Raw genomic sequence first — 21227 nt, 5'->3', positions numbered from 1 at the left:
GAAAAAATGAAGAGTAGTATGTAATTGAAACATCATTCATTTATCTAAGTATCTCTGTTTTGTTTTTGTCTCATATAATAGTTTTATTTGTTTTTCCCTATTTGGATATAGGTTTTAGAGGAATTCTACAATATTTTTGGACCTGAGCTTAAAGCTGTTACCGGTGACCCCAAAAGAATTGAAGAAGTTTTGCTGAGAGTAGACAACCTTGTCAAACCACTGCAGGAAGTGGGATTTGATCCATTTGAGATTCAGTACAAAAACTCCTGGAAGAGTCAAATGGAACATTTCTACAAGCAGGTGGAGTCCATCGAAGGCGAGGCCAAGATGTTCATTGATGAATCATTCCAGTCTCTCAGATCAGCAGAGGGGGCCTTTGATATGCTGCTCAACTTTAAGCACATCAGATCAAGAAAAGCTATCAATGATCAGATGATGCAAAAATTCAAAGATATTTTAGTGCAATATGAAAAAGAGGTATATTCTATTTAAAACTTAGAAGTCATCTGATTAATCAAATTCAATTTCTATTTCATTAATGTCGCTATATGGTAGGATATATGCAGCAATGTAATGAGGTTCTTTCTTTTATACAGTACATGTTTTAAAAGTTTCTGCAAGTTTTTTATAATGAAAATGATTAATACTCAGCTTAATTCTAATAGGTGACAACCATGGATGAGTTGTTTCAAGCTCAGAAAGATAATCCTCCATTACATAAGAACCATCCCCCTGTGGCAGGAGCCATTTTCTGGGAGAGATCATTATTTCATCGTATCAAGCACACAATTGTACGCTTTCTGACCATGGAAGACATGATGCAAAGTGAAATGGGAAAACATGTAAGTGATATACTGTTATTATTATGGCAATTCCTTGCAAGGTTTTGTACTTACATATTAGTAGATTTAGGAGCTGGGTAAATTAGTAAGTTAAGTTATGATGCAGGCTACTCTTGATTTAATATCAACTTTTTAGTCCAAAATGTTTGTTAGATATTCTGAGAATTGGACAGTTTCAGATGAGTAACACACATAAAAAAATTTAGGCACCTAAATGTATAAGCTCAGTCTTCCTCTTCAACTGCATAATTTTAAGTTTGAGGATTGGGACTCTGCCTACATTCTATTTTATTACATTATATATACATTAATATTTCATTGGGATGAACCTGAATGATTGGAAACAATTAAAGATGTGAAAGGTCAAACTATGATTTTTAGATCCTTAACGAAGTACGTTAAATTACTTTACAGAAAAAATGAATAATTTTTGTTTGGTCCTTTTTAGGCACGAGCAAAATACCTTAGTGTAGCACGTCAAATGAAGTTCTATGAAGATCAGAAATATGAAGAATGGAGACAGAGTGTAGAGCAACACTTGCCATCTCTGCTGAAGAGAAATCTGTTGATCAAGCCCCACCATGCTGCAGAGGAAATGAGAGCTGCTGCTCAAAAAGAGGCTGATGAAGCAGGTATGTGCTTAACTTTAAAAACTGTTGTAACATTTTACTTTCTATTGGGTAAAGGTTGATTATAATTAGCTCTTATTATACTAAATGCTTTTTTATATTAAAATGATAACATTTATACGCAACATCAAGCTTTTTTTTTTATATCTTTTATATTTTTTTATTCATTCATATAAGTAGATAAATTTAATTAACAAGTAGAAAACAGATCAAATAATTGCTGATTACTAATAATGTATCATCTACCCGTACATAGATATACAGTACTGTACTTGTGTATCTGTGTATGTAAATTGCCCCTCATGTGTAGCCTAAGTTGTCTGAAATCTTGCATGCAGTTGCATGTAATGTGATTCTGTTCATGTATATAGCACACCAGCATCATGCAAATATAAACCCAGACCAAGAGCACCATGGTGCAAAAACTGAGGGAGAAAATCAGGAAGCTGATCAGTCAGCTGATCAGAGTAACCAGGGTAAACAATGCTGTTGCCGTGCGACTAATTTGTTAGACATGTTTATCTTGCAGACTTGTACTTGTAGATTTACACCTGATTTCGGCATATCAAATGGAAAAATAAAATTTATAACTTTATGACAGAGTTTTTTAATGTGATTTTTATTAAGTTCTAAATCAGGTGTGAATTTTCTTTAAAGTGTGAACCATCCTACAGAATCCCTGCGCTGAACCTCTTCTCTATTGACTGTCTATATCTTACACACCATGCACTGTTTAGATATTGCATGTGCTTAGCCTAAGCTGTAGCAAATCAAGATGCCATTGAACTTTTCATGGAAGTTATTGTTAAGAGTATCATTAAAAAATGAAGAATCTTGATGTTAGAAAGTTGTAGATGTTTTTTATTTTGTTTTTATTTTTAAATTTTACTATTCTTAAATGTTGTAGAAAGGTAGAATTTGAAGTAGATGGAGTCATCTTTCTCTAGTAGAAAATTAGAAATTTTCTGATGTTGTACTTTGCATCTTTTATGTCACATAGTTTTTTTTTTTTGTAATTTAAACTGTAAGTTTTGAACAGTATTTTTCTAAGTGTACATATTACATTTATGTACTCTCTTTACTCTGTATTGTTTTCTCCTTCATTTAAAAAAGATAATGAATTGAGCTATAGGACAAACTGATATTGAGTTTGCACTTGCATGAAGCACACACTCAGTTTTGATAAGCACTATAATTAACTAACTGGTCTGTCATAAATCCTTCAGCACTGTTAAGGTATCATCTTAAAATTGATTTATGTATCTTCTCTAAAATTAATATATTTTTTAAAAAAATTTCATTATAAATAAAACCATTGATATTGTTACAAATGATCAAGACTTCATTCATGTTGGCAGAGATTGCATAAGTAATAATAAGCTACCGGCAGGTATATGAACTCCTATGAAAATGAATTTAATTTTTTAATTTTTTCCACTTCAACTTGTAGCTGTGCAGCTGAAATACTTGGTTGACTTTGACCCACAGCTGACAGAGATCGTATCCGAGACTAAATACATGGAGCAACTAGGATTCTCTGTTCCAGAACTAGCCAGGAATGTAGCTCTACAGGTAAGTCAGACAGGACTCCACTGGAAAACTAGAGCTTTAATTCTTCATATTCACATATATCTGACTGGTTTGGGATATGGTTTAGCAAATGCACATGTCAGTTAACTAATATTAGGTGAATATCAGCATTTTGAACTGAAAGAATTTGGTTTACTTGTATTTTTTAGGAAGAAAAGTATATAAACTATGTTGAGGGTCTGCGTTTCATGCTCAGCAGATACCATGCTCTGCTGTCCTCTCTGGATCAAGCTGAGGTAAAAAAAACTTACAAAAAATACTTGACAATTAAAATTTATGCTCATTTATAACGATATCATTTAGATTTTGAGTTATTTTGTTGTGTCTCTTATTCCAGACAAGTTTGCTAGAGGACCACATGAGAGATCTTCGTCGAGTGATCAGACCAGGCTCCAAGCGTCTCAACTGGAACTCCCTGGGTATTAACGACTTCGTTCTCAAGTGTAGAAATGTAAGTATATACTAGATGTATAAGTCTTGATACTTATTAGTGGAGTATGAGTTTTTAGCAAAAATATTTTCAAAATGATTGATTTTGATGATGTCATATTCATCAGTATCTGTCGATTCTTTTGTAGGCCATTGGTAAATTTGAATCTCTAGTCAACCAGATACAGAAGAATGCCAAGGACATTAATCAAAGGCTGCACATGATTGAGTGTTGTAATTTGTTTAAACCACCACCCCAGAAATTCCCAGACACCCTGCCTAGCTGCAAGGTATGGGTTTTCAGAATAACAGAAATAAAACATGAGTCAGAGCTGTTTGGGAAAATATTTTTCCACTCTAAAGTCTTGCTTTATGCCTTGCTAAATGCTTGTTGTTTCTCTTGCAGGAGTATTTTGAACATGTGGAGAGAGAAAGAGGCAAAGATTTTGAGATTCTTGCAAGGAAATATCGTGCAATAGGACCATTATTAACAAAAATGGAAGGACTTGTAGTGCACACAAATTCTGGACGTTCTCCCAAACTAAGTGCATATTATTCCTATTGGGAGAAGAAAGTGTATGACGCTTTAACCAAATTAATCATGAGCAATTTACGCAGATTTGAGGTGGCGTTACGGACTAGCAAACCCTTGTTCCAGGTGGAAACTCTTCTGGCAGCTCCTGATGTTGTCCTTCATCCTCAAGCCAATGAAGTGTACAAACTAACACTCCAGAGTGTGAGGGATTGTGTGGAAGGGTAAGCATCCCTAACATTTAGCATGCTGATATTATTCATGTTGCCTGTATTTCTGTAAAATCATTGTCAGAAAATTGATGTAAAACTTAATTTTTTCTGCAATTTTGCAGCATGGATCTGTTTATCAATCTGCTTTATTTTTGATGTTTTGTTCATGTATATTTACTTGTAGGACAAAGTTATTTGTAAGATGGATGCAAGGAACTTGCATTGAGACTGCACCTCAAAAAATGGAAGGTGAAGATGAACCATATGTTTTCTGTTTCTTCACTGACATTTCTGCCAATCCTGAGATCATAGACTACGTCCAAACCATTCAGACTGACATCAAAAACACACTGACCAACATGACGCGGTATCTCAACAGATGGAAGAAATACAGAAGTATCTGGAAAGTTGATAAGGTATGGACTACAATCTTTGCTATTCTAATCCAAGTCTTTAACTGAACAAAAATAAAAATCAGATGATGAAGAATCAAAACAATTGGGTTGAGTTAACTCAAGGCGGAGGAAAAGTCCAATAAAGGGAGGCTAAAGTATCTAAGTGAAGGGGTTTGATTAACTTCTCCATAATTTGCAATGAATTTGAATTATTATGTGATAAGATTTTTTTTCATTGCAGCAAGCCATTGCTGATAAATGGTATCAAAAGGGTCCAACAGTAGTTGCTTTTGATGACAAGTTGCAGTATTACTACAAAACCATAGATGAAGTAGAAACCTTGCCTCTAGTCAAAGACCAGGATTGTATTCGTCTACACATGGGACCATTAGCTTCTTCTGTGAAGGAGCATGCCAAACAGTGGATCGGACATCTTGGAAAGATCTTGCGAGACTCTGCTAAAGAATCTCTCTACAAACTCAGGGATCAACTGGATGTGAGTGTGAAATAACTTAATAATAGTCTGTACTACCAGTATTAAGTAACAACAAGCATATTGCACAGCCTGCATTGATATGCTCCACTGTAGACATTTTGATAGAAATTATCAATGATAATTTTCATTACAGAAGTATTCGTGAAAACTTCTGTATTATTCTTGTTGAAAAATCTTTGTATTATTACAGGACAAGTCAGATGATTTAGAGCAAACCCCGAGTTCTTTAGAAGACCTCAAGTTTGTCCTTACCACTATATCAGACATCAAGAGCATGTCTCTTGATGTGGAAACTAGAATCCGGGATGTCCAGGAACGATACAGGACATTATCCATGTATTCTATTGAGGTAAGAAGGGTTTTATCATTATTTTGAAAATTTTCAATATTGATTCTTTAATATTATTTAACAATCTGCTGACATTAGTGTTGAATCTTTCAAATTTGTGTATGCATTAAGGTTTTATATGATCAAATTCCTACTTTTTGACATGAAAAGTGTTTTTTGTATTATTGTAGGTCACAGATGAAGAGAAGGAAATTCAAGCCAAGCTGCCTCAGATCTGGGATGAGTTGGTTTATAAATCCAAGAACACTGATGCTGGTCTCACTGTCGTCAAAACCAAGTTTACAGAGGTAAGCAGTTATTGATTATATATTCTCAAACTATGAAAATTTATCTTCCATTACAGAGAAGAAGCATCTTCAAATGAAGATTTAAAAGAGAAAGGGAAAATTGGAACCAATTAAAATTTTTGTTTTGTTTTAGATCACACAAACCCAAATACAAGACTTCAAAAAAGACCTTGAGAAGTTTTCTGAAAAGTTCTATGATTTTGGTCCAGGTGCTGTTGGTACAGACTTAGAAAAAGGTAGATGGGAGTTTTTTTCTCTCATTTATTCCAGATCATTCATTAAATTATATGTATTTTAATGATCTGCTAAATGAAAATTTGTTACAGGTCTTGAGTTGATGAAGACTTTCCGTGTTGAGGTCGGTGATTTAGAAGCTGCCAGACAGGAGCTTGCCAACGCAGAGAAACTCTTTGATTTACCAATCACAATGTATCCAAACCTCCTGGAAGTTCAGAAACAGATGAAGGGATTGGAAATGGTTTACACTCTGTATGAAGAACAGAAGGTGGGTTCATTCTGATCTAATTTGAAAATAGTGAGAAAATGTTATTTCAGTATTTCAGAGAATGTTTTACTAGAAAATTTTCAACATGGAAATGAAGAAAATAATTAAACCATTTCATTTCTATGCAGGCTGCAAGAGAACAGTGGGCAGAAACATTATGGTCTAACCTTAATGTCCAAGTGCTTCAAGACGGTATTGAAGGTTTCTTAAAAAGCTTGCGTAAAATGCCAAGAGAAGTCAAATCCATGCAGGCAGCCAGAGCTGTGGAATCTAAGATGAAAGAGTTCCGAGACTCACTACCATTGTTTGTGGACTTGAAACACGATGCTCTTAGAGAACGGTACCTACATTTAGTTGTATTGTAATATTTAAACATCCAAGTACATTGGAATTATATATTCTAAAAAAAAATCTATACATTGTACTATGAAAGAGATTTTTGTATCAGATATAGTAAAACCAGTGTTTTTGATTTCTTTAGAGATGTTTTAAGTATTCCATGTAGGCTGGGTTGCATTACTAAACCCAGAAAAGAAGCAGATGCAAGACAATATTAGGAATGAAGCTTTTGAGATGTAAAAGGATTCCAAGTGTTTGAGGTGTATGATTTATTTTGGCATTCATTTACTTTCAGCCATTGGAAGGAGCTGATGAACAAGACAGGACAAAAGTTTGACATCAATCCTGAGACATTTACTCTGGCCAATGTGTTCTCCATGGAGCTCCATCGATTCCAGGAAACCATTGGAGAGATAGTCACCATGGCCAGCAAAGAAATGGGTATCGAAAAGGTTAGTTATTTTAGTGTTTTAAGAAAGGTGTATATATAACTCTAAGCATCAATACATAGAATGATCTTACTATATTTATCATTTATATTCATATTCAAAAAAGAATTAAGTTTTAAATATAAAAACTTGAAATTTTACAAATCCATTAAACTCTATTTTCAAACAGGGAGTGAAAGAAATTGATGAGCAGTGGAGCAACATGAAGTTCACAGTCCATGCCTACATGAAGGGGACCTCCAACAGGGGCTGGATCCTGGGGGCAGTCGATGAGATCCTTCAGATCCTTGATGACAGCTCAATGAACCTACAGAGCATGTCAGCCTCCAGATTCGTCGGGCCGTTCTTGAACTCTGTACAAAACTGGGAAAAGAGTCTGTCTCATATCTCAGAAGTTCTAGATGTAAGTTAAACTAGCTTCTTATTAAAGTTGTAAAGCATTGAAATATATTTTAAAAGCTGTACTTGATTCTTTTTTGCATTTTCCTGAGTTTTTTTGTACATAAAGGTCTGGATGGTAGTACAGAGGAAATGGATGTACTTGGAGGGAATTTTCATTGGAGGTGATATCAGATCTCAATTACCAGAGGAAGCCAAGAAATTTGATCAAATAGACAAAATGTTTAAAAAGGTATGCTTCAAGATTTCAAGATATAAATGAGTTTTGAATAAGGATTTTTTATTAGTCAAATTGTTGAATTTGATCTTATATTTTTGAAAATTCTTTACAGATCATGAATGATGTCTACAAAAACCCAGTCATTAAAATTTGTTGTCATGCTCCCAACCGACTACAAGATCTGGAAGCCCTGAGCCTGGGACTGGAGAAATGCCAGAAGTCTCTGAATGACTACTTAGACTCAAAACGAAACGCATTCCCACGATTCTTCTTCATCTCTGATGATGAACTGCTCAGTATTCTTGGTAGCAGTGATCCAGCTTGTGTTCAGGAGCATATGATAAAGGTGAATTAGTGTTTTTAAACCAAAACTTTATCAATTGAATTGTATATCAAGCTTAAACTTAAATAGCATCACAATCAATTTGAGATATTGTATGGAATGATTATATTTTACATTTGTATAGAAAATACACTTTGAACTTTGAATATTTGAACCGTGTCTTTTAGATGTATGACAACATTGCTGCTCTAAGATTCCAACAAGGTCCTAATGGGGAGACCCTAGCCTCGGCTATGATCTCCGCTGAGGGTGAAGTGATGGAGTTTCGGGAGAATGTTCCAGCAGAGGGGCGAGTGGAAGACTGGATGACAAGTGTACTGGAAGAAATGAGGTGTACAAACAGACTAATTACCAAGGAAGCCATCTTCTTCTACTGTGCTGATGGCAAAACAAGGTTAGTTTTAAATGTCAATGATGAATTTGCATGGTCAAATCAATAAAAAATATTTCATGTATGATTTGGTCTAATGGATAGTAGAAACATACTCAGATATTAACAAGACTCCTATCATTAATATACAGAGTGGACTGGATGATGGGATATCAAGGTATGATTTGCTTGGCTGGAAACCAAGTGTGGTGGACATGGGAAGTGGAGGATGTTTTCAGGAAGGTCAAGAAGGGCCATAAAACAGCCCTGAAGGACTACGCCAAGAAGCAGCACAAGCAGATTGGAGACCTTGTAGTGACTGTCAGATCACCCCTCTCCTCCAACGACCGCAAGAAGTTCAACTCTGTGCTCATCATTGATGTCCATGCCAGGGATATCATTGATGGATTCGTAAGAGACAGGTATAAATCCAAAAGATTTTAATAATAAAGAGTACAGTAACCTTAAACATACATAATTTTATTTACATGTTTGATATAACTTGTGCAGCCACTGTCAGAATGAAATTAATATGATTTTCTCTACTTTACTTGAATGTCAACTGACTCTGTGTTAAATGATAAGTTGACTCTTGTAGTATTATGGATGCCAAAGAGTTTGAGTGGGAGAGCCAGCTGAGGTTTTACTGGGAGAAGGAGCCAGATGAGCTGGTGGTCAGGCAGTGTACTGGAGAGTTTGGCTATGGCTACGAGTACATGGGTCTGAATGGTCGACTGGTCATCACTCCACTGACCGACAGAATCTATCTCACACTCACACAGGTAATGTACACTACAAGAAAACAATTTACACACCAAATTTTGTTTGATAGAGTTAAGTATCTTTTGATGTCCATGACAGAACATCAGTGTTTATCAATCCTTGTTATGCTTGTTGACAGGCTTTGTCCATGAACTTGGGTGGTGCCCCCGCCGGGCCTGCAGGTACAGGTAAAACAGAGACCACCAAGGATCTGGCCAAGGCTCTGGGGCTGCTCTGTGTGGTCACCAACTGTGGAGAGGGTATGGACTTTAAGGTGAGAGCTTCTAGTCACTTCTGTTAACACATGCCTCCCAAAAGTAATGTAATTAAACTGAATGAACATTGAAGATTTAGATACATTGTATGTAGTTATGCTTTCTATAGTTACATTTTTTACTGATTTTACAAATTGAGAACATTGCATGAAAGTTTTTCCTAAAAGAAGTTCAGCGTTTAATTCTTATATATTCTGTAATAATTCTATAATGCATGTAAACAGTTCAGAGATAACTTGAATCTAACCTTGTTTTCATCTTTATGATTCTTAGGCAGTAGGGAAGATCTACTCTGGACTGTGTCAGTGCGGTGCCTGGGGATGCTTTGATGAGTTTAACCGTATTGATGTATCTGTGTTGTCTGTCATCTCAACACAGCTCAAAACCATTCAGAATGCTCTCATCCTCAAGCTCAAAAGATTTCATGTAAGTTGTGCAATTCTGTAAAATTTTGGACTTGTGATACTATTACATACAGTTAATGTAGAAACTTAGAGACAGATATACATGTAATTAAAAAATGCACTTCATAATGTGAGAATGAAGTTCCCCCATAAATGTTCCGTTATCTACTTGCTTATTTCGTTAAAAAGATATGATACCCATATTATTTTCACCATGAATTCATGCTATTAATATCATGAGGAAATATCCATATGTGCAGTATTTTTGAAGATTATTGTGGAGAAAAAAAATATTAATATGAATTTTTTCTTCCATATTGATTTTAGTTTGAAGGCCAGGAAATCAGTTTGGATTTGCGTGTGGGTATCTTCATCACTATGAACCCTGGATACGCAGGGCGCACAGAGTTACCCGAGTCTGTCAAAGCACTCTTTAGACCTGTAGTGGTAATTGTGCCAGATCTGCAACAGATTTGTGAGATCATGTTGTTCTCTGAGGGTTTCCTGACTGCTAAAGTTCTGGCCAAGAAAATGACAGTGTTGTACAAATTGGCCAAAGAACAACTGTCTAAACAGTACCATTATGACTTTGGTCTTAGAGCTCTGAAGTCTGTCTTGGTCATGGCTGGTGACTTGAAACGAGGCTCTCCTGACCTGCCAGAGGTAATTTTTTCTTTTAAAACAAGAATTAAAGCAAACATTCACATCTGTTAGACATTGAATCAGATCATATTTATGAGATGGTAAGTAATGCAACTTTTTTAATCAAAATACTTTCGTATAGGATGTGGTGCTGATGAGAGCTTTGAGAGACATGAACCTGCCCAAATTTGTGTTTGAGGATGTGCCTTTGTTCCTGGGGCTCATCGGGGATCTGTTCCCTGGCCTGGATTGTCCCAGAGTCAGGTACCCCAACTTTAACGATGCTGTGGAGGCAGTGCTGGAGGACAATGGATACAAAATGCTGGATGTCCAGGTAATGCATCAGATGACTGGAAAAGAGAAAGTGATGTTAATCAGTCAGTAGACATACAAGAGTATTGTATGAAAGTGAAAATTTGTATAAAAATATTATTGATATTGTAGGTGGACAAAGTGGTCCAGTTGTATGAGACCATGATGACCCGTCATACCACTATGGTGGTAGGACCCACTGGAGGAGGAAAGTCAGTGGTCATCAACACCCTGTCTCAGGCTCAGACCAAGTAAGATTCAGGATGATTTGGCTTGCTTTATTACCTTTATCTTTACTTTCTGACTAAAAACCAATGATCTATTGTAAATTACATTTTAAGCAACAGAGAAGTAATTCTGTGAAGCATGGAAACTAAATACCAAAATAAATGTTAACTTGCTTTACAATTTAGATTGGGAGTTCCCACCAAATTGTTTGTGATCAATCCCAAGGACCGATCAGTGATTGATCTGTACGGTATCCTGGACCCAGTGACCCGTGACTGGACCGATGGACTCCTCTCAAATATATTCAGAGACATTAACAAACCCACAGATAAAAATGAGAGAAAGTACATTGTGTATGATGGTGATGTTGATGCATTGTGGGTAGAAAACATGAACTCTGTCATGGATGACAATAAACTTTTGACCCTGGCCAATGGTGAAAGAATTCGTCTACAGAAGCACTGTGCTATGTTGTTTGAGGTAATTATCATCGCTTAATATTTTTCTTTTGAATTCAAAGGAACTTACATTAAGTTGCCTTACTATCTTTTTTTTTTAAAGATTATCTAGAAATAAACCGCTAATATGTAATTTATCTTTATACAGGTGTTTGATCTGCAATATGCATCACCTGCCACTGTATCCAGGTGTGGTATGGTATATGTTGACCCCAAGAACTTGGGATATGACCCGTTCTGGTATAAGTATGTCAACTCCCGGCAGAACAAACAGGAGAGAGATGACCTCAACAGACTGTATGAGAAATACGTCACTTCTCTGATCGACATGGTCATTGAAGGAATTCTGGATGGTCGTCAAGGAGACAAAATGAAAACCATTGTCCCACTCACAAATCTTAACCTGGTAAGTAATGAATATCAATTTCAAAATTAGTTCAATATCAAACACATTTTCAGATCTATAAGTATGAATAATTAAATGCTGGTAAAAAATAGTTCAACGCATGTGTCCAGTTGAGTGATATTTATACAGCAGTATCCAGTATGAAGTACAGAAATATCATTTCTTTTTTTCTTTTTTTTTTAGATAACACAACTTGCTGCCATGTTAGATTCCCTCCTGGTCAAAGAGGTGGCTGAACCAGATGAGCTGGAGGCCTTTTTCTTACAAGCCCTGTACTGGTCAATCGGAGCTGCTCTTCTAGAGGATGGTAGAATCAAGTTTGATGCTCAGATCAAAAACTTGGCAGCCATGAGCACTGCCAGTGATGATGAGAAGAATTTTGCCAAAGCAGGTATTTGTAGCAATATACATTTAAATAATATCCATATTTTCAAGAACGAAGTCCATTTCAATCAATAAAAATAAAGTTAAAAGAAAACAATATATAAGTGTACATGCTTTGTTGTAGGGGAACTTCCAAGTGCCTTACCAACTTTGTACGAGTATTTCTATGACGGAGAACTCAAACAATGGGTGCCATGGAGCAAGAAAGTGCCAAAGTACGTTCATGACCCAGAGAGAAAGTTCAACGAGATCTTGGTCCCGACGGTGGATACAGTGCGGGCCACTTGGCTCCTGGAGCTGATGGTGGGCATCAAGCATCCAGTGGTACTGGTGGGGGAGACTGGTACCTCCAAGACCGCTACCACCGCCAACTTCCTCAGGACTCTCAGTACAGAAACACATGTAAGACCATTGATCACTCCTAAGTCAAATTAATGTGATAGGAACATAACTGTTTTCTATATTTTAACTTTGAAAAAAACAACTGATTAAGCAGGGAACAAACCTGCATACTAGTAATTTAGAAGAGAAACCTTAATTGGTGATGTTGCCTCTTGTGTTGAAAAGATTTGTTTCAATCAGGTCTATAAATGATATGCTGACTGTTGTAGATGCTGCTGAACATGAACTTCTCCAGCAGAACCTCATCACTGGACGTACAGAGAAATCTGGAGGCCAATGTGGAGAAGAGAACCAAAGACACGTACGGCCCTCCACCAGGCAGACGTCTGCTGATCTTCATTGACGACATGAACATGCCTCAGGTACTTTGATTTCATGCTAAATTGATAGAAAATAAGACTAGTATGTTTTAAATTAGAATTAACTTTGGGAAAAGAGCTTTTATAAAACTATTTTGAAGATCATTATTGAATTAAATTCATTAAATGGTAAGGATCTTTTAGTGTTTTGCAGAATGATGAAGAAATTGATATAGTGTTAGATCACGTATCTAAATTTAGAAATTAATTTTGTTCCACAGGTTGACAAGTATGGAACCCAACAACCAATTGCTTTGCTTAAGCTGTTGCTGGAGAGGGGTGGTATGTATGACCGTGGCAAGGATCTCAACTGGAAGAACATGAAGGACATTGGCTACATCGCTGCCATGGGCAAAGCTGGTGGTGGCCGCAATGAGACTGACCCACGATTTGTTTCTCTCTTCTGTGTGTTTAACATGACATTCCCCTCAGATGACGCTCTGTTCCTCATCTACAATTCTATCCTGGCTGGACACACCCAACCATTCCCAAAAGAAATTCAGGACACAGTTCCGACTCTCACAAAGATGACTATGGCTTTGTACAGGTATGTGCTTTAAGTTCTCTTAGATGTAAAAAGATTATTTATAGCAAAAAACGTTATTAATACTAAATTACATGTATACCTTATTTTGATGTACAGTCCCATTTGAAGGAAATTTGATATTGGTATTGTTATTTTGTTTTAATTTTATTTTTGTCTAGCTCAATCGTAAACGATCTCCCACCAACACCATCCAAATTCCATTACATCTTCAATCTGCGAGATCTGTCTAGAATCTACCATGGTATGTGTCTCACCACACCCGACCGCTTCTCTAAGGTAGAAAACTTTGTCCGTGTGTGGAGAAACGAGTGCCTGAGAGTCATTGGAGACAGGCTGATCAGTGATGTTGATAAGGAAATTGTCAATGTAAGCCAACAGTTTGGTCAAATTTTGAACAATATGTATTTTTTGTCTTATTTTTATCTATCTTTAACTCAAAATTTCAATAGCATTCTTACAATGATTTTGATTTTCCCTGTAGAACAAAACAAAGGAACTGTTGGAGGAGAACTTCAAGCCATATGCAGAGAATGCTATGAGAAATCCCATCTTGTATGGAGATTACAGAACAGCCCTGGAGGAATCTGAGCCCAGACTGTATGAGGACATCCAGGATTATGATGCCTGCAAGGCACTCTTCCAAGAGGTACTGCTCTGCTTTTTAAGATACAGTTTATTGTAGATCTCCCTGGCTGTATATGAAAATGTTATACTTTTGTTTAGTTAGATTTATCATTATTATAAACTGAAATTCAATGTTTTTTTTCCCAAATTATATGAAATTAATGCAATATTCAAGAAACAAAGTATTTTTAATTATAAAAACAATTGAATATATTCTCAATTAGAGAAATAAATTTCTGAAAACCAGTTAGATATAATTTAATATTTTTTTCAACAGATTTTGGAGGATTACAATGAGGGTCACACTCCAATGAATCTGGTCCTGTTCGACGATGCATTGGAACACTTGACCCGCATTCATCGTGTGATCAGGATGGACCAGGGCCACGCCCTGCTGGTTGGTGTGGGTGGTAGTGGTAAACAGAGTCTGTGTAAACTGGCTTCGTATGCTGCCGGTTGTGATGTGTTTGAAATCACTCTAAGCCGAGGCTATGGTGAGAGCAGCTTCCGTGACGACCTGAAGATCCTGTACAACAAGCTGGGAATGGAGAACAAAAAAACCGTCTTCCTCTTCACAGATCAGCATGTAGCTGAAGAAGGTACAGTTTTCATGTACTCAAAGAAAAACTCCAGCTGTGATTACAACAAAATTATACAATAGTTTATACAATGAAAAATTTAATATTTACTTGTACAAAGTTTTTAACTTGTAATTTAAAGGTTTCTTGGAGCTGATCAACAACATGTTGACATCAGGAATGGTGCCAGCCTTGTATGCTGATGATGAAAAGGAGTCTATTGTTGGTTCGGTATGTAGACCTGCATCAACTCAAACAGGGAAAGAATATATGAAACTATTGATCTTGATTAATATTACACAAACCCTTCAAGCTCTACTTGTCTTTCTTCATTCCATTTCTGCTGTATTTTTAGAGCAAAGACTTGCAAACTTTGCACGAATAAGTATTACAAAGAATTCTTTTAGCATTCTTGAAGCAGTGGAATATTGCAGTATCTTTTCTTACTTTGATTAGATTCGTCAAGAGGCTACAGCTGCAGGTTGTCCTCATATTAAAGAAATGATCTGGCAGTACTTTGTTAACAAGTGTGCCAACAATCTCCACATTGTGCTGGCCATGTCCCCAGTGGGAGATGCCCTGAGAACAAGATGCAGAAACTTCCCAGGTATGCCAAAGATTTGGGATAAATTGTAACTTCATTTATTGTTTTTACCGTATGTAAAGAGGACTTTATAGAATATCAATTTTACCTTTTGATGTGTTAACAAATTATGAATACAGACAATGTATACTGTCATTTTTAGGAATGGTGAACAATGCCAATATTGACTGGTTCTTCCCCTGGCCAGAGCAGGCCTTGTATGCTGTTGCTAGTGTGTTCATTTCCCCAGATGTAAGCTGACTACTGTTATGATATACATGTATCAAAGTATCATAAAGAACTGGTCTGTAAAATGCTCTTCTGTAATAATTGATCAAGTCATGGTCAGTGGTTAATCTTTATTGTCATTTTTATTTAGAACCAGTTGATTCCAGAGGACAAGCGACAGGAAGTGGTTAGCCATATTGTGATGGTCCACCTGGATGTGGTGAAGAGCAGCAAACTCTTCCAACAGCGTCTCCGTAGAAACAATTATGTCACTCCCAAAAACTACCTAGACTTCATCAACTCCTACCTTAAACTCCTAGAAGAGAAGGACAAATACATTCTAGCCTTGGTGAGTACTGAATTACAAGCCTTACATTGAAGTGAAATGTTGAGTTCTTTGGCTGAAATTACGTATTTTTGATTTGCATTATTGATAGTCTTTCATGACTTGCCATGTTATGTAAGTTTGTTTTTATTAAGTGATTTGATTCAAATTTTGTGAGATGCTGATGTAAAAGCGATATTTCTCTGTTTAGTGTGAACGTCTACAAGGAGGTTTACAGAAGATTGCTGAGGCCAGTGAACAGCTGGCTGTCCTCAATGACAGACTGGCTGTACAAAAGGTGGCTGTGGCTGAGAAGTCTGAGGCTTGTGAGATCATGTTGGAGGAAATCTCCACAGGTACTGTCCAGGCCACCGAGAAAAAGTCCCTGGCCGAGTCCAAAGGCAAGGAGATAGAGGAGCAGAATGTCGTCATTGCTAAGGAGAAGGTAACTGCTGATTATTATAAGATGTTCACCAGAGGTCATTTCAATTTAAGTTGATTCAAAATCTTCATTGTAGATAATGAAACCCCCTTTTTTTTGTTAACAGGCAGAGGCTGAAGAGTCATTAGCTGAGGCATTGCCTGCCTTAGAGGCAGCCAGGCTGGCTTTAGAAGACTTGGACAAGGGAGATGTCACAGAAATCAGGTAACAACAGGGACTCTTGTTATTTTAGTGTTTATTGTAAGTTACTTTGTGTTTGATTGCAGAAGGTTTCTTTGTGTTTAATCGACTATAGAAATTGATATGATAATATGGAGTTAGATGTGAGGTGTAAATTTATTACAATTTACAAGTTTCTTTCCGTACAAATCTTTAGCTAGGCAGAATAATTAATCACCATTAACTTTTTGATTTTGAACAGGTCCTTTGCCAAACCACCGCCAGAGGTACAGAGAGTGTGTGAATGCATTGTAGTATTCAAGGGAATCCGTGAAGTCTCCTGGAAATCAGCCAAAGCAATGATGTCAGAAGCCAACTTCTTGAAGAGTCTTATGGAAATGGATGTTGATAGCATCACTCAGAGGCAAACACAGGCTGTGAAAGGTACACATGGAAATGTCATTTTTATTATCTGGCAAAGTTTCATAATTATTTTATACATGTGTATATTATTTATGTATATTGAAATGTTTGACAGGGTTGATGAGCGACAAGAACTTGAACCTGACCTTGGAAGCCATGAAGTCCATCAGTAAAGCAGGCTCTGGGTTGCTTAAGTTTGTGGAGGCTGTGATGGGTTATTGTGTGGTGGCCAGAGAAATCAAACCAAAGAGAGAAAAGGTAATACATCAATTAAGAATGAAAGAAGACATCATTTAGTTGTTTTATGAATTTACATTGTAAATGAGATAAAGACAATTGAAATTTCCTTCTAAAGCAAATATTATGAGAATGTATTTTGTGATCAGCTTTTTGAACTTGGTAAATTTTTGAAAGTTTGGTATATTAATCCTGTGTTTCTTATTTCTCAGTCTATATATTGGATGCATGAATTATTGTATACTTTGGTTTTAAGGTGGCAAGGCTAGAGAAGAACTTCCACCAAGCTAAAAGAGATTTGGATAAGATCACAAATGAAATCAACAAGCTGGAAAATGAGTTAAAAGAACTTGGGATGAAGTATGAACAGGCTATGTCAGAAAAACAGCAGCTGGAGGAAGAGGCAGCCATTATGGAACGCCGTTTGATTGCTGCCGACAAACTTATTTCAGGTTTAACATCAGAAAACAAGAGGTAGGTTTTGTGTACACAGGCAAAGTTATTTATGTATAAGAAAATAAGAAACATCAACTTTTTGAATATTTTATAAATCTTATATCAAAATTGATTTTTGAGACATGTGAATTGTAATGAAGGTGATTTTAAGAGTTACTGGTACCCAGAAGTCAATGAGTTATCATATTGCAGATGGCAGTTGGACTTGAATGATCTTAAACAGAAACGAATCCGTCTGTTGGGAGACTGTCTAGTGAGTTCTGCTTTCCTGAGCTATGTGGGAGCTTTTAGCTGGGAATTCCGTAATGATATGGTGTACAAGGACTGGGTGGAAGACTTACATAAAAGGGAGGTCCCACTGAGTGAACCATTTAAGCTGGAGGAACTACTGACCAATGAAGTGGAAGTCAGCAAGTATGTGTACAAGTCTTTACAGAGAAACTGTGAAAATTGTAATGTTTATAAGAAATAAACAACTTGATGAAATTGTGCAACTTGATTTGAAAGATGAGCTTTTCAAAAATTGGATGACTAAATTTTAGGTGTTTTAAAAACAAAATTTTTGTAATGTAAACTGTATAATTCTGTAATAATCTTATTGCTATTAAATTTGGGTGACTTTCCTTCGCCAACAGGTGGACATCAGAAGGTCTCCCTCCTGATGAGTTGTCAATTCAGAACGGTATCTTGACAACCAGGGCCAGCAGATTCCCTATGTGTATTGATCCACAGCAGCAAGCTCTGAACTGGATAAAACGCAAAGAAGAGCAAAACAATCTGAAGGTCTGAAAATAAGACTTCATATCTGTTTGACATCATTATATTATATCATGACTATTCAAATATTTTTTTGCATGTAATATCCAAATAAATTGAATATGAATATATATATTTCATAGGTGTGCACATTCAATGATCATGACTTCTTGAAACAACTGGAGCTGGCTATTAAGTATGGTTTCCCATTCTTGTTCAAAGATGTGGATGAATACATTGACCCAGTCATAGACAATGTACTGGAAAAGAACATCAAAGGTGGAAAAGTTGCTTCCTTTCATTACTTCATTTTTTCCATATAAAGATGTGTATAATGGGCATTGTTAGTAAAAAAGAAAAAAAAACACAACAAAATATGCATTCACAAATAAAAACTGCATACCTTTGAACTTGATACCTTGTATAATTTTTTTCAGGAGGTTAGTTCAAAATTATTTTAAACAGGAAGTATCAAGCATGAATTGGTCATTAATGTTTATTTCAACTTGATGTTTTGTTTTATTTTTATCAAAAATGCAATACAGTAGAGAGAGAGAGAGAGAGAGAGAGAGAGAGAGAGAGAGAGAGAGAGAGAAAATGATGATGATGATGATGATGATGATGATGCATGCATGCTGTTCCCATTCAGTTATTGTTGTTTATCATTTACTGGCTGTTGATGTTCTATATTAGAGTTTTATGTTTCTGTGTTTGTTGTATAAGCACAGTACATGTCAAACCTATATATTTCTACTTGATATAAATGTTGATCAAATTAAACAAAACAGTTTTTAAAAGCTTGAGTTTTAAGGAATAATGAAGACTAATTCTGTTGTGATGTTGCAGGAGACAAAGGTCGAGAGTTCATTCTGCTAGGAGACAAGGAGGTGGACTATGACCCCAACTTCAGGCTCTATCTGAATACTAAGCTGGCCAATCCAAAGTACTCCCCAAATGTGTTTGGAAAATCCATGGTCATCAACTATACTGTCACACTCAAGGTATGTTGTCATTGTCAATTTTTTCTGTCCTTTAAACTGTAAAATTAAGATTTTTATACTCTTTGTATTGTAAACCAACTTTCATTTGTGTGCAAATGAATTTGGCTACTAGTAGAATCACAAGAGCTCCATTGTCTGAAACACACAAGATGGTTATTTGATATCTTTTGTTCTTTATTCATATTTTGAAAATGATTTTTGTTACGATATTTAGTTGCTATCAGCAAGATCATTACAGGATAAAGAAAAAATCATTGCATATAAAAGTTAGTTTATAGAACCTGGTATATTGAAATTTTATATCAGTCTTGCATATTTTGCCCAGGGTCTTGAGGATCAGTTACTGAGTGTGATAGTGAAGTTTGAGAGGCGAGAGTTGGAGGAGCAGAGAGAGCGCCTGATCCAGGAGACCAGCACCAACAAGAAGCTCCTGAAGGACCTGGAGGACGCCCTGCTCCGAGAGCTGGCCCAGTCCCAGGGCAACATGTTGGACAACATGGAGCTGATCCAAACACTGGAGGAAACCAAAACCAAGGCTACTGAGGTCTGATTTACTCACCGCCCTGCGGCATAAATTTGTTTACTCTAAGTTTGTGATGTTAGATTGTATATTGATAATTCATGATTTAAAAACATTTTTTCCAACAAAAAAATCAGAGTTTTCTGTAATGTGCATGTAAAACTTCCATGCCTTCAATTTGTAGGTGTCTGAGAAATTAAAGCTGGGAGCTAAGACAGCTATTGACATTGATAAACTCCGAGATGGCTACAGACCTGCAGCTCGGAGAGGAGCCATTCTGTTCTTCATTTTGGCTGACCTGTCCACCATTAATACCATGTACCAGTACAGCTTGGATGCCTACCTAGGGGTGTTCGAGCTCTCCCTGAAGAAGTCCATGCCTGATGCCATTCTACAGAAGAGACTTAAAAATATCATGGACACATTGACACACAATATATACAACTATGGCTGCACAGGTGATAATCAGTATTTTTAACTACATGTAATTTGGTGTTCATTGCAGTCTTTTAGTACGATACCAGGCATATATTGTTAATGTATTTTTTATTAAGTATTTATAATTATTCATGGTGAGCATTAGAGCTTGCTTTAATAGTAGGTGTTTCAGTTTAGATTTTTATGAACAGTTTTCAAGAAAACTTCGTTTTCTGTGTACTGATATATGAAGTTTGTTGTTAAAATATTGTATTATCTTATGCAGGTATCTTTGAGAAGCATAAACTGTTGTTCTCCTTCCAAATCACTATTAAACTGGAACAAGATCAAAGTCATGTAACCCAAGAGGAGCTTGACTTCTATATCAAGGTACAAATACCATTTTTCTTGTTCACATTCAGTAAAATGTATTACCCTGTTCCCTAAATTTTTTATGACTGGAAAAAAAAAATCTCTTTCTCCATTTATCTCTATGTACTAGTATATATAATTTTTTGTGTAACTATATCTTTGATTTGACAGGAACAATATCAGATTGCTGAGTCTGATACACTGTTGGTAAAGGGGATGTCAATGTCATTGCCTGAGTCTTAATTGTAGACATCTCCTCACGCTCCTAGTTATCTATGATATTGTCACTGAGATTTTAACTTAAAATATTTGTGTCTGTATCTTAGAATCGGAGAAGGTTTAATGGCTGATTCAACCCTATGTTGGCTGAGACTGTTCAATTGGTTGGCTAATAGTGTTCACAGTTCAAATTCTAAAAACTGTACATTATATATCACTAAATCAGTGCATGTAACAAAAATTTACAAATGCAGGAAAATTCAGATTGAAATGCTTTGATGTTTAACACGCTGGTCAATATTCTGAATGTTTTGTTCTGAAA

At 36.2% G+C, this 21227-nt stretch overlaps 1 protein-coding gene across 4 annotated transcripts in view; it reads left to right on the top strand.

Moving 5' to 3' along the window:
- LOC128188564 (dynein axonemal heavy chain 10-like) overlaps window positions 1–21227 on the top strand; it is a 30466-nt gene that overhangs the window by 5372 nt on the left and 3867 nt on the right. For 3 of the 4 annotated variants that reach the window (XM_052859693.1, XM_052859691.1, XM_052859692.1), the window contains 53 exons: window positions 112–477; window positions 666–842; window positions 1291–1474; window positions 1843–1947; window positions 2922–3043; window positions 3211–3297; window positions 3399–3512; window positions 3640–3780; window positions 3897–4246; window positions 4419–4650; window positions 4871–5125; window positions 5316–5474; window positions 5645–5761; window positions 5895–5997; window positions 6088–6266; window positions 6395–6606; window positions 6901–7057; window positions 7224–7457; window positions 7563–7685; window positions 7786–8019; window positions 8184–8410; window positions 8539–8808; window positions 8985–9168; window positions 9288–9422; window positions 9697–9849; window positions 10155–10490; window positions 10612–10803; window positions 10914–11032; window positions 11195–11489; window positions 11616–11873; window positions 12057–12264; window positions 12382–12659; window positions 12869–13021; window positions 13240–13565; window positions 13724–13931; window positions 14047–14211; window positions 14467–14788; window positions 14910–14998; window positions 15224–15374; window positions 15514–15602; window positions 15730–15927; window positions 16115–16348; window positions 16452–16549; window positions 16767–16948; window positions 17043–17185; window positions 17421–17638; window positions 17813–18034; window positions 18256–18403; window positions 18520–18655; window positions 19223–19377; window positions 19703–19921; window positions 20082–20355; window positions 20601–20704. In XM_052859693.1, the coding sequence (XP_052715653.1) occupies window positions 112–477; window positions 666–842; window positions 1291–1474; window positions 1843–1947; window positions 2922–3043; window positions 3211–3297; window positions 3399–3512; window positions 3640–3780; window positions 3897–4246; window positions 4419–4650; window positions 4871–5125; window positions 5316–5474; window positions 5645–5761; window positions 5895–5997; window positions 6088–6266; window positions 6395–6606; window positions 6901–7057; window positions 7224–7457; window positions 7563–7685; window positions 7786–8019; window positions 8184–8410; window positions 8539–8808; window positions 8985–9168; window positions 9288–9422; window positions 9697–9849; window positions 10155–10490; window positions 10612–10803; window positions 10914–11032; window positions 11195–11489; window positions 11616–11873; window positions 12057–12264; window positions 12382–12659; window positions 12869–13021; window positions 13240–13565; window positions 13724–13931; window positions 14047–14211; window positions 14467–14788; window positions 14910–14998; window positions 15224–15374; window positions 15514–15602; window positions 15730–15927; window positions 16115–16348; window positions 16452–16549; window positions 16767–16948; window positions 17043–17185; window positions 17421–17638; window positions 17813–18034; window positions 18256–18403; window positions 18520–18655; window positions 19223–19377; window positions 19703–19921; window positions 20082–20355; window positions 20601–20704 (10140 nt within the window). The remainder of the gene's footprint in view (window positions 1–111; window positions 478–665; window positions 843–1290; window positions 1475–1842; window positions 1948–2921; window positions 3044–3210; window positions 3298–3398; window positions 3513–3639; window positions 3781–3896; window positions 4247–4418; window positions 4651–4870; window positions 5126–5315; window positions 5475–5644; window positions 5762–5894; window positions 5998–6087; window positions 6267–6394; window positions 6607–6900; window positions 7058–7223; window positions 7458–7562; window positions 7686–7785; window positions 8020–8183; window positions 8411–8538; window positions 8809–8984; window positions 9169–9287; window positions 9423–9696; window positions 9850–10154; window positions 10491–10611; window positions 10804–10913; window positions 11033–11194; window positions 11490–11615; window positions 11874–12056; window positions 12265–12381; window positions 12660–12868; window positions 13022–13239; window positions 13566–13723; window positions 13932–14046; window positions 14212–14466; window positions 14789–14909; window positions 14999–15223; window positions 15375–15513; window positions 15603–15729; window positions 15928–16114; window positions 16349–16451; window positions 16550–16766; window positions 16949–17042; window positions 17186–17420; window positions 17639–17812; window positions 18035–18255; window positions 18404–18519; window positions 18656–19222; window positions 19378–19702; window positions 19922–20081; window positions 20356–20600; window positions 20705–21227) is intronic. The other variant, XM_052859694.1, reaches the window with a different exon arrangement.

The sequence above is a fragment of the Crassostrea angulata genome, chromosome 6, assembly GCF_025612915.1.
Source record: "Crassostrea angulata isolate pt1a10 chromosome 6, ASM2561291v2, whole genome shotgun sequence".
Classification (NCBI taxonomy): Eukaryota; Metazoa; Mollusca; class Bivalvia; order Ostreida; family Ostreidae; genus Magallana; species Magallana angulata.
Note: the sequence above shows the minus strand (reverse complement) of the source record. Positions and strands in the feature narration are given on the sequence as shown.